The sequence below is a fragment of the Ambystoma mexicanum genome, chromosome 1q (assembly GCF_040938575.1).
Source record: "Ambystoma mexicanum isolate Mex_15411 chromosome 1q, UKY_AmexF1_1, whole genome shotgun sequence".
NCBI lineage: Eukaryota > Metazoa > Chordata > Amphibia > Caudata > Ambystomatidae > Ambystoma > Ambystoma mexicanum.
In genome coordinates, this window is record NC_090922.1 from 687253039 (window position 1) to 687267633 (window position 14595).

General features: G+C 43.0%; 1 protein-coding gene across 2 annotated transcripts in view; it reads right to left on the reverse strand.

Annotated features, from left to right (window-relative positions):
• Positions 1-14595, reverse strand: part of LMX1A (LIM homeobox transcription factor 1 alpha) — an 875614-nt gene that overhangs the window by 31611 nt on the left and 829408 nt on the right. For both annotated transcript variants that reach the window (XM_069641283.1, XM_069641284.1), the window contains one exon: positions 9058-9135. In XM_069641283.1, coding sequence (XP_069497384.1) covers positions 9058-9135 — 78 coding nt within the window. The remainder of the gene's footprint in view (positions 1-9057; positions 9136-14595) is intronic.

Sequence of the window (14595 nt, forward strand, 5' to 3'; positions counted from 1 at the left end):
GCGGAATGCAAGAACTTTCCACAGAGATGCAGAATTTAAAAGACGAGAATGCGGCGCTAAGACAGCTTGTCTTGTCACGTGACTTCGCGAACAAGGACAGCGTATTATTAGGAGGAGTGGTTGATAAATACGACGGTTCAACAAAGACCTTACGTGGATTCCTGGATTCTTGTTTGGTACATTTTACCTTCAAGCCCTACTATTTCTCAACTCCTAGGGATAAGGTGGGCTTCATAATATCGCATCTTTCCGGTAATGCCCTTACATGGGCCACTCCTTTACTCAATTCAGGGGATGCTCTCCTGGATGATTATGAAGGGTTCATCGCAGAACTCAAGACCATGTTCGAACGACCAGAGCTGGTCCACGGTGCTCAAGAGAAGTTACTTGACTTCCAACAAGGATCCCAGTTGTTGACCTATGTTACCAGATTCAAACAGCTAGCCAAAGAGGCGGACTGGCCCTTGGAAGCCAGTTTTACCTTGTTTCGCAGATGTCTAAATGAAGAGATTAAGGACGAGTTAGCCAGGGTGGCACGTCCTGGTTCATTTCAGGCCCTCCTGAACTTGTCTATGCAAATAGACTTCAGAATCCAAGAAAGAAAGGGCGAAAAGAAAAAGAATAAAGTCTCAATTCAAAGAAACTCCCCAGAGAATACTACAAGGACAGAATCTGCCAAGAATCTGAGCACTGATTCTGAACCCATGCAACTTGGAGCCTTTCGTGGACCAATTTCCCCGCAGGAAAGGTTAAGAAGGATACACACAAGCTTATGCATGTGTTGTGCCTCAGATAAACATCTAGTTAAAGAGTGTCCTCTGGCTCCTCCCCGATGCTCGGGAAACGCCAGCTCCCGATCCTAAATGGAGCAAGGTTTCGGGAGAGCGATGTTTGCTCCACATCAATTCCATCCTTGAACTCTCCTGGACAAAACAAATTGGTGATATTACAGGCCTTTTTATCGCCATCCAAGGACAAGGTCTACCCCATACTGGCCTTGGTGGATTGCGGAGCAATGGGAGTCTTCATTGATCAAGATTGGGTCAGAAGTCATAACATTCCATATGAAGCTAGAAGTTTTTCACAGCCAGTGGAAGCAATTGACGGAAGACCTCTTTCCCCAGGACCCATAAATCTGTAAACAAGGGAGATCCATCTTTCCATAAATCATCATCAAGAAATAATTGTGTTTGACATTATAAAATCAGCCCATTACCCCTTGGTTCTGGGCATGCCCTGGTTACAAAGGCACAATCCATATATTAACTGGACGGCCGGATCCTTATTCCTGGGCTCGGAGTTCTGTATGAACCATTGTTTAAACCTGGATACCTCAGTCACAGCTCCTATAAGTCTACCAAGGTGTCCAGAGACACCACTCATGGTATCCAATATTGTATGAGTTCCAGAGATCTATCAAGGGTATGCTGATGTATTCTCTACTGCCATAGTTCAAGCCTTACCTCCACATAGACCCGAAAACTGTGCCACAGATACTGAACCCTCAGCAGTGATTCCCTTTGGCAGGATGTTTATCCTTTCAGAACCCGAAAAGAGAGCCCTCCGGGAATACCTAGACACTAATCTTGAGAACGGCACCATAAGACCTTCAAAATCACCAGCTGGTGCTTCATTGTTCTTCGTTCCAAGAAAGGATACCAAAGAGCTTAGACCTTGCCTGGACTATCAGGGCCTAAATCAATACACCCGAAAGACAGATACCCACTACCCCTGATCTCGGATATCCTTGAAGCTGTGAGAGGTGCAGTGATATTCACGAAACTGGATCTCCGAGGTGCTTACCATTTGATCCGTATCCGGGAAGGAGACGAATGGAAAACAGCCTTTAGAACACCCTTTGGTCACTTTGAATACCTAGTCATGCCCTTTGGTCTGACTAATGCTCCCGCAGTCTTCCAGAGTTTTATGGATAGGGTGTTCTCTGACATGTTATTTCTCAATGTTATCGTCTACTTGGATGACATATTGATCTTCTCCAAGGACTCCTTGAAACATGAAGAACATGTAAAAGCAGTACTTCAACGTCTCCGTGAAAATCAACTCTTAGCCAAACCAGAAAAATGTTTGTTTCATGTTACATCAGTTCATTATCTGGGATTTGTCCTTAGTTCAGAAGTAATTAGTATGGACCCTTCAAAGGTAAAGGCCATACTGGCTTGGTCCGCCCCAACATCTGTTAAGCAAATACAATCCTTCCTGGGGCTTGCCAACTTCTACTGGAAATTCATTCCCACCTTTTCCGAGATTGTTCAACCCATTGTTAATCTCCTGAAGAAAGACGTTCCATTTAACTGGTCTATACCACAAGACAAGGCATTCCAACGCTTGAAAGAAGAATTCACACAGGCCCCCATCCTGGCCCAACCTGACATAAATCATCCTTTTCTAGTGGAAACTGATGCCTCCAATTACGCCATAGGAGCAGTTTTAAAACAAGAATCCGATGATAAGTTGGAACATCCCATTGCTTATCTCTCATGGACCCTGACCACCAGCGAGACTCACTACTCAGTTCTGGAGAAGGAGTTATTGGCTATTCGTCATGCCTTCACTGAATGGAGACATCTACTCCTGGGTGCTAAATATCCAGTTCAAGCCCGTACTGATCATCGAAATCTTCAGGTCCTACAATCCATGGAGTGCAGGAACAGTAGACAAGCTCGATGGGCCTACTTCTTTGCTCAATATCAATTTCAAATTTCACATGTTCCTGGATCGCAGAACTTGATTGCCGATGCCCTTTCTCGGCGTCCCGACTACATTCCCTTGGAGGATAAGATCTATCCTAAAATGTTTCCACCCACAATCTTTGTAGCTCAAGCGATCGATCTCCTGGAAGAAATCAGAGTACAGACTCAATTATCTGAACTCTGGAAGGACATATCGAAGAAAAATCCCTGGCGTCTAACAATCAAGGAAGGATATTTATTCAAGAACCATTCAGTGGTCATTCCGACAAAAGAACTTCAACAGAAGGTAATGAATCTATCCCATGATACTTCACTCCGGCCATCGAGGAGTAACCAACACCTTCCGTCTTATACAAAGACAGTTCTGGTGGCCAGGAAGGAAGTCCAGTGTAGTTCAATACATCAAGACCTGTGCTATTTGTAGTCAGAACAAATACGATAATCAGAGGCCGGCGGGTCTGCTTCTACAACCTACGTTGCCAACCAGACCCTGGGAAGTTATTTCCACTGACTTCATTGTTGAATTACCACCTTCCCGAGGATATACACCCATCATGGTAACCATTGACTTGTTCACTCATCTTGCTCATTTTACACCATTGTATAAACTACCATCTTCTTCAGAACTTGCTGGAATTTTCCTGGAACATATTTTTTGTCTTCATGGCCTTCCTTCCAAGATTATTTCGGATCGGGGACCTCAGTATATTTCACAATTCTGGAAACATCTCTCTCGTGTTCTAGGAATCCAACGTGCCCTTTCTTCAGGCTATCATCCACAAACCAATGGGGCAACAGAACGAGTAAATCAAACCCTGGAACAATATCTTCGTTGTTTTGCCATCAAGGTTCAAGACGATTGGTTTCTCCTTATACCTTTAGCCGAATTCTCCTACAATAACTCAGATCATTCGGCTCTCAAGATCAGCCCTTTCTATTGCAGTCAAGGTTATCACCCATCTGTTTTACCATCAGTTCTTCCAGAATCTACTCCGGTACCTACCCTTGACTCTTGGATCCAGGCGCTGATCGACTTACAAAGAGAGGCCAAGGATCAGTTAGAACAGGCCCAGACTCGAACCAAAAGATATGCGGACTCTAAGAGAAGACCATCACCTTCCTATTCAGTTGGCGATCAAGTCTGGTTAGCCTCAAAAATGTTACCTCGACATCTACGACCAAACAAATTAGCTCCTCGCTATTATGGTCCATTTTCTATAAAGGAGATCATCAATCCTGTCTCCTTCCGACTTAAGCTCCCGGATTCCTGGAAGAAGATACATCCAGTCTTCCATACTTCCCTGTTGAAACCCTACGTTAGTTCTACTCGAAAACCCTTCAAACCCACACCTGTTGTTGTGGACGACCAGTTGGAATATGAGGTGTCCAGGATATGTGATTCCAGGTATAGGAGGGGTCGACTACAATATCTGGTCGAGTGGAAAGGCTAACCCCCTAGCGAGAGAACATGGGAACCAGTTTCTAATTTAAAGACCCCTCGTTTGCTCAGAAGATTCCATCTTATTCACCCAGGCAAGCCTGGAGGAACCAGTCTTCGGAGGGGGCATGCTGTCATGACCCGGCGAAATTGCCCCTTCTGGACCTCATGGTCATTGTCACGAAGGGCTTGTACTCCTTGTTCCTGCCAACATGGCCGTACCAAGCTCTGTGCTACGCACTAGCTTTCACATCATGGCACGTACTATAAATTGGTCACGCCCCTGCGGGTCCGCGCGTCTCAACGCTATCTTCGGTAGTGACCCGACGTGTGTTTACTCTCTACATCCTTCCTTTGATCCTCTTACTTCCTTCCTTCCCTTTTATCCTGTTCCTGGATTCCCCCCTACTTACTCGTTCATCGCTATCCTGGATACCCTGGAACCACGAACTTCCCGGAACTCTGAACGCGTCCTGCAACCTGACGAGGCTCGGGCGAGCCTATTCAAGACCCGAACCATCCACAGGAAGAGTCCTGCGGCCGAACAAGGGAGATCCCGATCACAGGTGAGACGGGGGGGAGATTTACGACAAATGGAGCTGAAGATACATTGGACATTTCCCTGAGATACACTCTTAAATGAACAAGTCCTGAACTAAAGCTATGTCAGAGTATTAACACGCAATCTTATGCATGTACTTTCCAAACACATTCAGCAGTGATGTACTGACAAGATATAAGTGATTTCATTCAAATCCAGCAGGTGGACATACGTCTCATCACTGAATCTTTCCTAAATAATAGGTGCAATCTACAAGAAATGGTTCCACCTGACTGTAAACAGGTCTTGTCAACCCACAGTACATGTCAAGGAGAGGGCCCAGCAGTGATCTTTTAATCTCTGCTAGAGGCCCAAGTACCTCCACATAGCCACCTCCCCAACCTTGAATTGCTGTTAATTGCCTGCTCCAAACTCGTTACAAAACAAACAACTGTTTACTGATATACCATCATCCGAGACATTATGCTCAACTCCCAAATGACCACAAATATATCTGCATGTCTACAAATTACATATTCAACGATCTTGAACTTGGCCAATATTAATAATATGATTGATGAAATCAATGCCACATCATTTAAAAAGCTGGTGATTGACATGGATGATCTCCACTAAATTCATCATCACGAACGGAAAACGCTCATTCGGGTAGACATGCTATAAATCTGCTTTTCAGCATAAATTACTCCTCTCTACCTCTGCTCTGATTAAACCAGTTTGTGATACTTTTTGGCTTAATTTACTTGAATAATATTTAAAAGACTGCCCTCCAGCCCTGTAGAGAATCTTATCTGAAATTGAAAAATCTATCAACGTAACAAATGTGGGACAATTTATTTCACATGCTATCAGAATTGTCTATTTTTCTTTGTAAGGGTTACACAATCTTACTTATGTATATATACATACATATAACATCATTAGTTTACGTTTTCCAGCCCCCTTTGACAAAAAGACAAATACAATTGTTGGTTCTATTCATTAGACATTGTGATCGTTTCTAATGCATATGATTTCAGTTATTTGCTAAGGTTGCATGTATGGACATTTGTATATGAGTCATGTGTACAACATTGAATATCATTGTGGTTGCTGCAAGATGTCATTTTGTATTCTGAAAAGATATTAGGCAACAGCACAATTCAGAAAGCTATGGTGTATCTAGCAGCAAGGTGAGGTGTTCTGTATAAGTAGAGTTTCCAATATAGTTATTAATTTAATTTCATTGTTTACAACACACTCCTAGTTCAAGAGCAGTGGGGTGCTTTACAACAGGATTGTGCCAGAATTGGTCTTGGCATTGTACACAGTAATGCACTACTGTTGGTTGAGGGCACGAAGGATTTGTATTTGTCCTGCAGGTATTGTTGAAATAGCCACACCTTTAGTGTTTTGAGGAACTGTAGGATGGTAGGGGTATTTTGAGCCTCTACTGGGTTTGAGTTCCTGCTGGTCGGGGTGTGGCAGGAAAAGGTCAACTTTCAAGTGTTCTCCTTGAGGGCCAACCTTTTGATAGTTTTGATATGTGAGGTACAAGACCCTCCAGAGGTGTGGAGTTTAGCCACCAACTATATTGATCTTCCATTTGAGACAGTTTTGTAGGTGCTACATGCAGTTTTGAATATGATACTGGCGGGGAGGGAAGCCAGTGAAGCATGTGAAGTGTTGGATAGATACAGTCACATTCGACAGCTGAGGGGTGAATCCTTCCAGGCATATGTCACCCAGCCATTGTTGCACAACTTGTTGTTTGGTGGGTTCAACAATGATGACAAATTCAATGTTGGTTGGGTTCAGTTCAAGATAATTGTTTGAAATACATGTTTGCATAATAACTAGGCATTCCCGGAGCATGTCCTGGAGGCCACTGACCTTTAAAAACAGTTGAGTGTCATCAGTGTACTGATGGATGGCTCTGCTGGCATTATTTACAACAGTTGCAACGGGTTCTAAATATAGAATGAAGATGATTGGGGAGAGAATGGAACCTTGGGGGACCCGTCACATGACTTGAAGTTAGTTGGATCTGAATTAGCCCATCTGTAGGAGATGGTGCCTACCAGATAAGTAGGATGCAAACCATTTTCGGACAGTTCCAGAGAAGCCCATTATGTTGACACGGAAGGGGAGGAGTATTTGGTGATCAGTTGTGTTGAAGGCAACTGAGAAGTGTACTAGGACAAAGAGACACAAGTCCCCAGTGTAAGTGATTCTGGGGGCATCATCCATCACTTGGATGGTTGCAGATTCAGTGCTGTATTTGGCATGGAAGGCAGACTGGTAATCGTAGAGGAGGTCAAGCTGTTTGATTTTGGCAAGTAGTTGGGTCGAAACTACTTTCTCAATAAGCTTCCCAAAGAATGGGGGGCTTGTGAAGGGTCTGTTGTTGGCTATGTCCTCTGGGTCAAGCAAGGGATTTGTAAGAAGGGGTTGTATGACACCTGTCTTAAACATGTCTGGGAATGCACCTTCACCGAGGGAGGTGTTCAAAATACTGATTAGTGCATTAAGTGTTGCACCAGTGAGATGTATAATGAGGAAGACGTCATTGTAAGTACTGGGTTTGAGCGAAGCGATTATGTCTGAGAGATCCTTAGGAGAGAGGAGGGTGAAGTCTTTCCAGGAGGGCAGTGCCCCAGAGAGATGGATAGCCAGGCTTTGGATTATTTTGAGGCATTAATGTGACATCATATTTATCCGTTTTGTTACTGAAGAAGCTATTTATTCTTTTGCATTTGTCGTGTGAAGATGGCATCTCTGCAACACATGTGGGCTTGGAGCAGTGCTTCTCTACTTTGAATAAGGCTTTGCTCCTGTTTGAGGATATATATGCTGCTTGACCATTCTAAGAAGATTCAAACAGACAGACAGCACTAGATTTGTTATTGCTTTGGTAAAAGTCTGTGCATGTTAATAGTGACAGATATAATCTACCCATGTATAACTGATATGCCGAATGATTTCTATTCTGAAATAAAAACCTTCTTAAAAATATCTGTTCCCTGTACCACACCTGTGGTGTATAGATGTGGTTTGGAATCAATCAATTGGTGTTACCCTCAACCAATTCAAGATTCTGAATAATGGTGCAGTTATTGTTTTGGGGTGTTGTTAACTGACTTTGAAAAGGTGTCATAATATTAAACACCCCCAGCCCCCACTTTAGGTATATGGTAAAATGTGACTGGAAGTTGCCCAAATTCCAGTGGTTACTTTTTATTGCTCTGCCTGAAGTGGGCAGCAATGTATTCCAACCCAATATTTCAATTTCTCATTTTGTATTCTCATTTGCTTTGGGCTGCTAGGCACAGACATAGCATAAATATTACCCCCCCCCCCCTGGAAGAAGTAGCAGATACTAAAACATGGCTTAAATAACAAAGAACATGTTCACTGTATCTACTTAATGTTAAAAATGTTGATCAAAAGTGGAATTATTAACACAGTGTATTCATGGGCATTAGCGCCCCAGATTGTTTAATTATAATCACAACATGTGGCAAAAAAGAGAGGCTTTAATGCGTATTTAAACAATATCCTTGGGTCAAACTTAAACTTAAATCCTTAAGACATATGTCTTAAACACAAGGCTCTCATTGATTGATTCATCATGCCAGTTGACTCCAAATAAACGCTTGAAGTGCAACATATATCTAGTTCCTGCTGTCAAGGTATGAAACCGGTGCATGGGAAATGTCTTCCTTAAAATTTTGAAGCAGGAACGGGGGGAAGCTGTTAGAGTCCGTCTATCCTCAAATGCCAGTCCCCACCACTCCCACACAGGGTGGTGTTTTGCACTAGTGTGCCCCACTTCTAGTGATGCAATTTCTCTGTCAGGGATTTTGCAGAAACAGGTAGCATGCAATTCCCTTCTTCTATTTCATCTTTTGTTCCTGTGCCGTGTAGAAGTGTGCTTGCTGTCCCTCCAGATGTTGGTAAAATTGCATGAATAGCATCAATGGAAAGGGGCCACTGTCCAAGCCCTTTCGCTTATGTCTGAATATTTGTGAAAAGAGTCACATGCTTTGCAAAATCAGTTTTTGGTATTGACTGAATTTCCATTACAGGGACATAGATTTGCTGAACATTTGGCACACATGCATCCCGACAGCCAAGATCAATGCCATACTATTGAGATTATGACAGATTTATTTAGATACCAAATGAAGTACAACTCAACAAAAGCTATCCTAAAACAGCAGCACAAAATGACAGCAAAACATCAAAATCCACAAATGGTTATACATTGCCCATTGTCACTGTTCAGTAGCCAACACAATGCTGTTCCTGGGTAAAAAGAGATCCAAAAGGTGGTCAGCATTACAATTTTCATTACTTGATTTTACCTTAGCTCTTTGATTCTGGAACCAAACTTGAACCACTCGCACACTGAGCCCCGTCTCAGCAGCTAACGTTTCACGAACCTGCAAAAAAACAGTAAGAGGTTTGGTCTCATTGTCTATGCAGGACAATGCCATCATTTGGAAGTGTGCTGTTTGAAGGACTTCAGAAAATGTAGAATTGTAGTGGAGCCTTCTCTGTGGCCTATTTAATGCAAATGGTGTTCGCAGTGTTTTGGCATTCACTCTTCCTACTAATTGCATGCTGGATTCTAAGTGTGTTTGCCTTCTCTTCTACCTAGAAAATGCAAGATGGGTTGACAGTGCTTTTGACATCTCCTAGCCTACAAAATGCACATGGGGTTTTCAGTGCTTCAGCCTTCTCATATATCTACTAAATGTTCATGGGTTCTCAGAGTTTGCCTTGTCCTTTACATACACATTGCATGTGCACCACAATGCCATCCACCCACAATTCACAACTAACGACAAACCATGTGCTCCAGCTCCACCCCAAAGAAATCCTACATAATTATTATAATTATCGATTATACTGTAACCTGCATTATTCTAGCTATACATCGTTTCTCTAATGAGCCTGAGGTGCTCCTGCCCCATCAATAGCTAACCATTGACTTTCCTTAATTGCTACACTCGTGTCTTGATAGAGACATGAGGCTGAATCAAGTAGAACCAACCTCTTAATAGAGTGTCGGCAACAACTTGTAAGGTTTAACCTGTTTTAACAACTGAAAATCTAGAGCTTCCGGTTTTATGCTACTGTCCCACCTATGCCCATCAAGCATGTACCCTAATGTCGGCTTAGCAAAGTTTCATAAAGACCAGGCCACCATGTAGGCCTGGTGTATATTCAGTGGGAACAATTTCTGACCACCTCTGATGTAGCACCATGCCTTTTCCCCTCCTGCGCACAGCCCACATGATGAAGAGTGCTAATTAAACAATGTAACTGCAGTACATCATATCAATGCTCTATGAAATGTGGTTATTGCCACCATGCCCACCATAGTCCTAGACATGGAATGCAATATATATATATATGGAGACAGCATCAAAAAGCCTCTTGCGACGCTCACCTTCTAAGCCATGGGTGCTCTGGGCAAGGAGGGAGGCTCTCTCCTTGCAACATGGAAACAATGGTAGCCCAGGTTTAACACATTGGGACTCATTACAAGTGTGCCGTTCCGGTAACAACGTTGCCGGTAAGCCTCCTGGCACCATTGTTATCGGACGAACACACTAGGAGGCTGCAGGCGGGTGCTGTCCCGCCTGCCCGGGTCAGACCTGGTAGGCAGAATGGCACCCACCCGCAGAGTTGCATGGAAGCACTGGCCCCGTTATTAACGGTGCTGGTGCTTCCGCGGTCCCCATTCCCATTGAATCCTATGGGAATGGGGACTAACAATTACCGGCGCCTGACTTCCTGGAAAGCTGAGGTTGTAATCCCCTAGTGTTTCCAGGAAGCCAGGCGGCAATCTGCCATATGTTTCAGGCATGGTTACCGCCAGACTTGTAATGAGGCCCATAGACATGCACTGCTGACCTAAGAGTGAGCACAGTGCCCATTAGAGTATAATGTAATTGTGTTTGATTTCACACCATGTAAGAAGAAAAGGTTGCACTTGAGAATTCTGAAAGTATACCTTTGTGCTATTTAAGAAAAGGTGCAGTCATTTTGTGTGAGCAAAAGAGTAGAACGCTTGGTGAATTGTGTTCATTTATCATGAAACATAGCCAACATGTTTCTTGCCAACTCCACTTCTTCAAGACTATTAATTTCATTTACATGAGATGCAGGTTTTGATGCCTTTTATTGGACTAACTGAAAATACTATACAGAGAGGGAACAAAGCATTGTCCTATGAAGTCCCACAGACTTCTTTGTCAGATGGTGCAATTTGAAATTATTCATGAAAAGAAAGCCACAGTACGTATGTTCACAAAATGATGGAAAAAAAGGTTTTTTAAACTTCATTGGGACTCATTTGGAGTTTGGAGGTAGCCATGCCATTTTTAGTGGCATGGCTACCCCCAAACCGGGTACCGGGTCCGGGTCCCAAAAATAGGGAATTACCAGCCCATGCCGACTTTAGCGGGCCCGGTAATTTTCATTCTTGGGATCCGGACCCGGTATATCCCCATTCCCATTTGAGCCTACATAGGGCTCAATGGGAATGGGGAGGATGCTAACAACGGGCCCGTTAATGATGGGCCCGTTGTTAGCATCCTGGTCTGCTAGCGCGTCCCGCTAAGGATGCCTGGCTTGTCCAGACGTCCTTAGCGGCACCCGCGAGCAGACCTCTTAATGAGGTGGTAGAGTGATAACGGCGCCGGCAGCTCTACCAGCGCCGTTATCACTCTACCATCTGGGTCGTAATGAGGCCGATTGTCTGGGGGAAAATTATACCTGAAATGTGAGCCTGGAAACTGCAATTTTATATAAAAGACCCTAAAAACTCGTAGAAGGAAGGAGCACATTGTGGGATGTATCAACCCACTCATCCAAGCCCTGCAACATCACTGTGCATTGCTGGCAGCAGAAACATCATAATGGCCACCGGAAAGCATGCTGCTCGCCAGAAATCACCAGAAGTTGCGCAGTGAAAACCTGAAAAATAGGCCATCATCTACTTTTGCCTATCTTAGTGAGCATAGCAGATAAATGCCAAAAACCACCATTGGGCTACCCACAAGTAGCCTGAAACCACTTGGAAATAGCAATGCTGATTGAAAAAGAAACACAGAGCTGTTTGAAAATCCATTTTCTTGATTGTCAAAAATTGCTAAAATCATGGCTCACAAATCATCCAAAAGATCCAACCTCTTTGTTGGGTGTTCCACATCATTTACTGCAAGAATCCACATCAATACAATGTCAGCAAGAATCATATGTTCTCAGAACAGAATCCTATTTTAAAGATATTTGATGGAAAGACAGCTGTCAAAATGGGTGTAGTACCGTTACTCGCCTCTGTCAGGTGCTGGCGATTTATAATTCTAACAGGAGAACTGGTGTTTCAGAAGTTAAATATGCCAAAGAAGATAATTCCATCAAAATACCATATAGAGTGCCACACAGTGATTTCATGTTGAAAAAGACTTGATTTAAAGATATGTTGCTTATTTTAAGTTTATACATGTTATTTCTTTTCACAAGGAACTATGTTACAATTGATCAGAAAGTAAACTGATGCAGTTAAAACTCCAAAAGGCTTGCTTCCCCTGAGAACCCTTCACACCATGTCATTCCCAACAGAAGGAGGATGTCGCATTGGCATGCTAATCAAAAAAGGGAGGTGATTTTCTCTGCAGCCCGGAGAAAGGAACAATAGATTCCTTGGACTGAATGGGAATGCTAATTTGGGGTGTAACTGACCACAAACTGTTGGAAGGAAACACGACATGTGAGCCTCTGAGTCAGCCCAGCTCTAGGAGGCGGATCAGACTGAGATGTGAATTGAATTGAATTGAAAGCAAATGTATGTTTTATAAAAATGCTTATGACAAATTGTACCAAGCTGACAAAAATGGGAAACTTTGAGGTTCTTAAAATGAAAAAATTCCCTCATGATTTAAGACTAAGCTGGACTCTGTGTGATGTTCTGAGACCAAACCCCGGAATGTATTCATATTATAGCTGCTCTGTTGTTGCTATGAACATAACAAATTACAGAAATGTGCCCAGGTGGGGTGTGTAGGCATGTCTAAAATTTGGTGCAGAAAGAATATTGGGAAATCCACCAAAAGCGCAAAAAATTGGTCATTTCTGAACCCAGGCTCTGAGGAGGAGGAGAGTTAAACAGAAATGGATCTTAATTAATCTGGCATGTAATTTATGTAATATTAACAAGTGGCATATATTGTAAATATGTGTTTTATGGAAAATAGGATATCCTGTACAGACACAAAGGGGAGGTTGACACAGCCATAAAGATGACACAGGATGACACGCTGACCTTTTCTCCAATAAGGGGACAGGGAATCCTCTAACCTATCAAATCCTTAGGGGGTTGGGCATGTAGAATCAGCCTCCCCACCCACTTTGGAAATACATAAATAGAGACTGCTTAGGACAGGCAAACACACACTTTTCCACTACTCAACTATTCTTGGCAAAGCACCCTGCAGGAAGACTCCAGACTCCAGATAGATCCAGAGACCAGACTCTAGAACCAAACTCTAGAACTTTGAAGCAGAGAGGCCTAATTCACAAGCTGGACCCTTCTCAGCAGGCCTGCAGAATCTAGCAACCTGATTCTAACCCCTAAACTCCCCAGGGGCTCTCACCTCCAACAGCCTGGCTGTGCTGTTTTGCTATTCTAGCCAAGAACCCTGTGCTAGAACCAAGGTCCAGACCCAGAAAGCAGAGCTGTATCCAGAACCCATAAGATCCAGTGCAAGAGGCCACCCAGACTGCCGTGCAGTGCTGAGAGCAGAACCCAGAGTGCCTGAGACCTGTCCGGTGGCGAGTGAAGTCCAAACCCTTGACCAGATCTGTGATGGGCCCATTCCATTCCAAAGCCTAGGAGTGAGCATTTAGTGTAGAACTGTCCATTGTCATCTCTTAGTTTTAAGTAATCTTATTCCATTTCACCCATCCAGAGCTGCATTATAGAACCTTTTGTCTATCCTAAATTCTTCTCTCCTCCACATAAGTCTGTGATAATTGTAGCAATAATCAACTTTGGGCTGATATTTCTGAAGAGGGACAAGTGTTTTGATGGACAGAGATCAGAGCGGTGACGCCGCTGTTCTGGTGGCTGCCCGTTAAGTGTCTTGCTTCTTCATAGCTCCTTAGTTTAAGCCTATCCTTGTTGGTAAATCTTTAAAGTGCGATCTGTCCATTTGAAATCTTGACTTAATTTCTAAAAATCTACCTTCACAAAAACCTCTGCAACATTATAGTTTGTCCGTAATCGCGTCTCACGCACATGGATAAATTGCTGCAAATTGCAATTTAGCTTCTTTTCACCACATGTCAAAATAGCTGTTTCTTGTTTTCAATTGCTGAATTCCGTTTTCAACCTGATAATCATTCATGAATCATTGCTAGTGTTGACCGGAACCAATCCAAAGTAACTATCATTTAACCTGAATCCCATTTAGTGAATTAAAATCATTTGGCATATTTTCCCATTCACTGCAATCACCTTCCAAAGCATCTTGGTCTGTGTTTTAAATTCATACCTGCTCTCTCTAAGCTTGCTGGGGGAACTGGGGTTGAACTGCATTATTGATTGTTTTTCTGAAACCTGTGTGCCCTCATTTCTAACTCTTCGTATTGCATAGTGGGGGGAGTGAGTAGTCACAAGGGAAAAAGTGATCATATTATCTTTTGATTGAAAGCATATCAAGTTTATTTTTGTGTTGCATTCTTTCCCATCATTGCATTTCCTTGAACCATAAAAGTATTCTTTCTACCTTATCCTTCCTATTACTACTCCTTATTGATTAAAGAGATTGTTGAGACTGTAATATCACCCATTGCTGATTACTGTTCATATTCATAAGTGTGCTATTCAG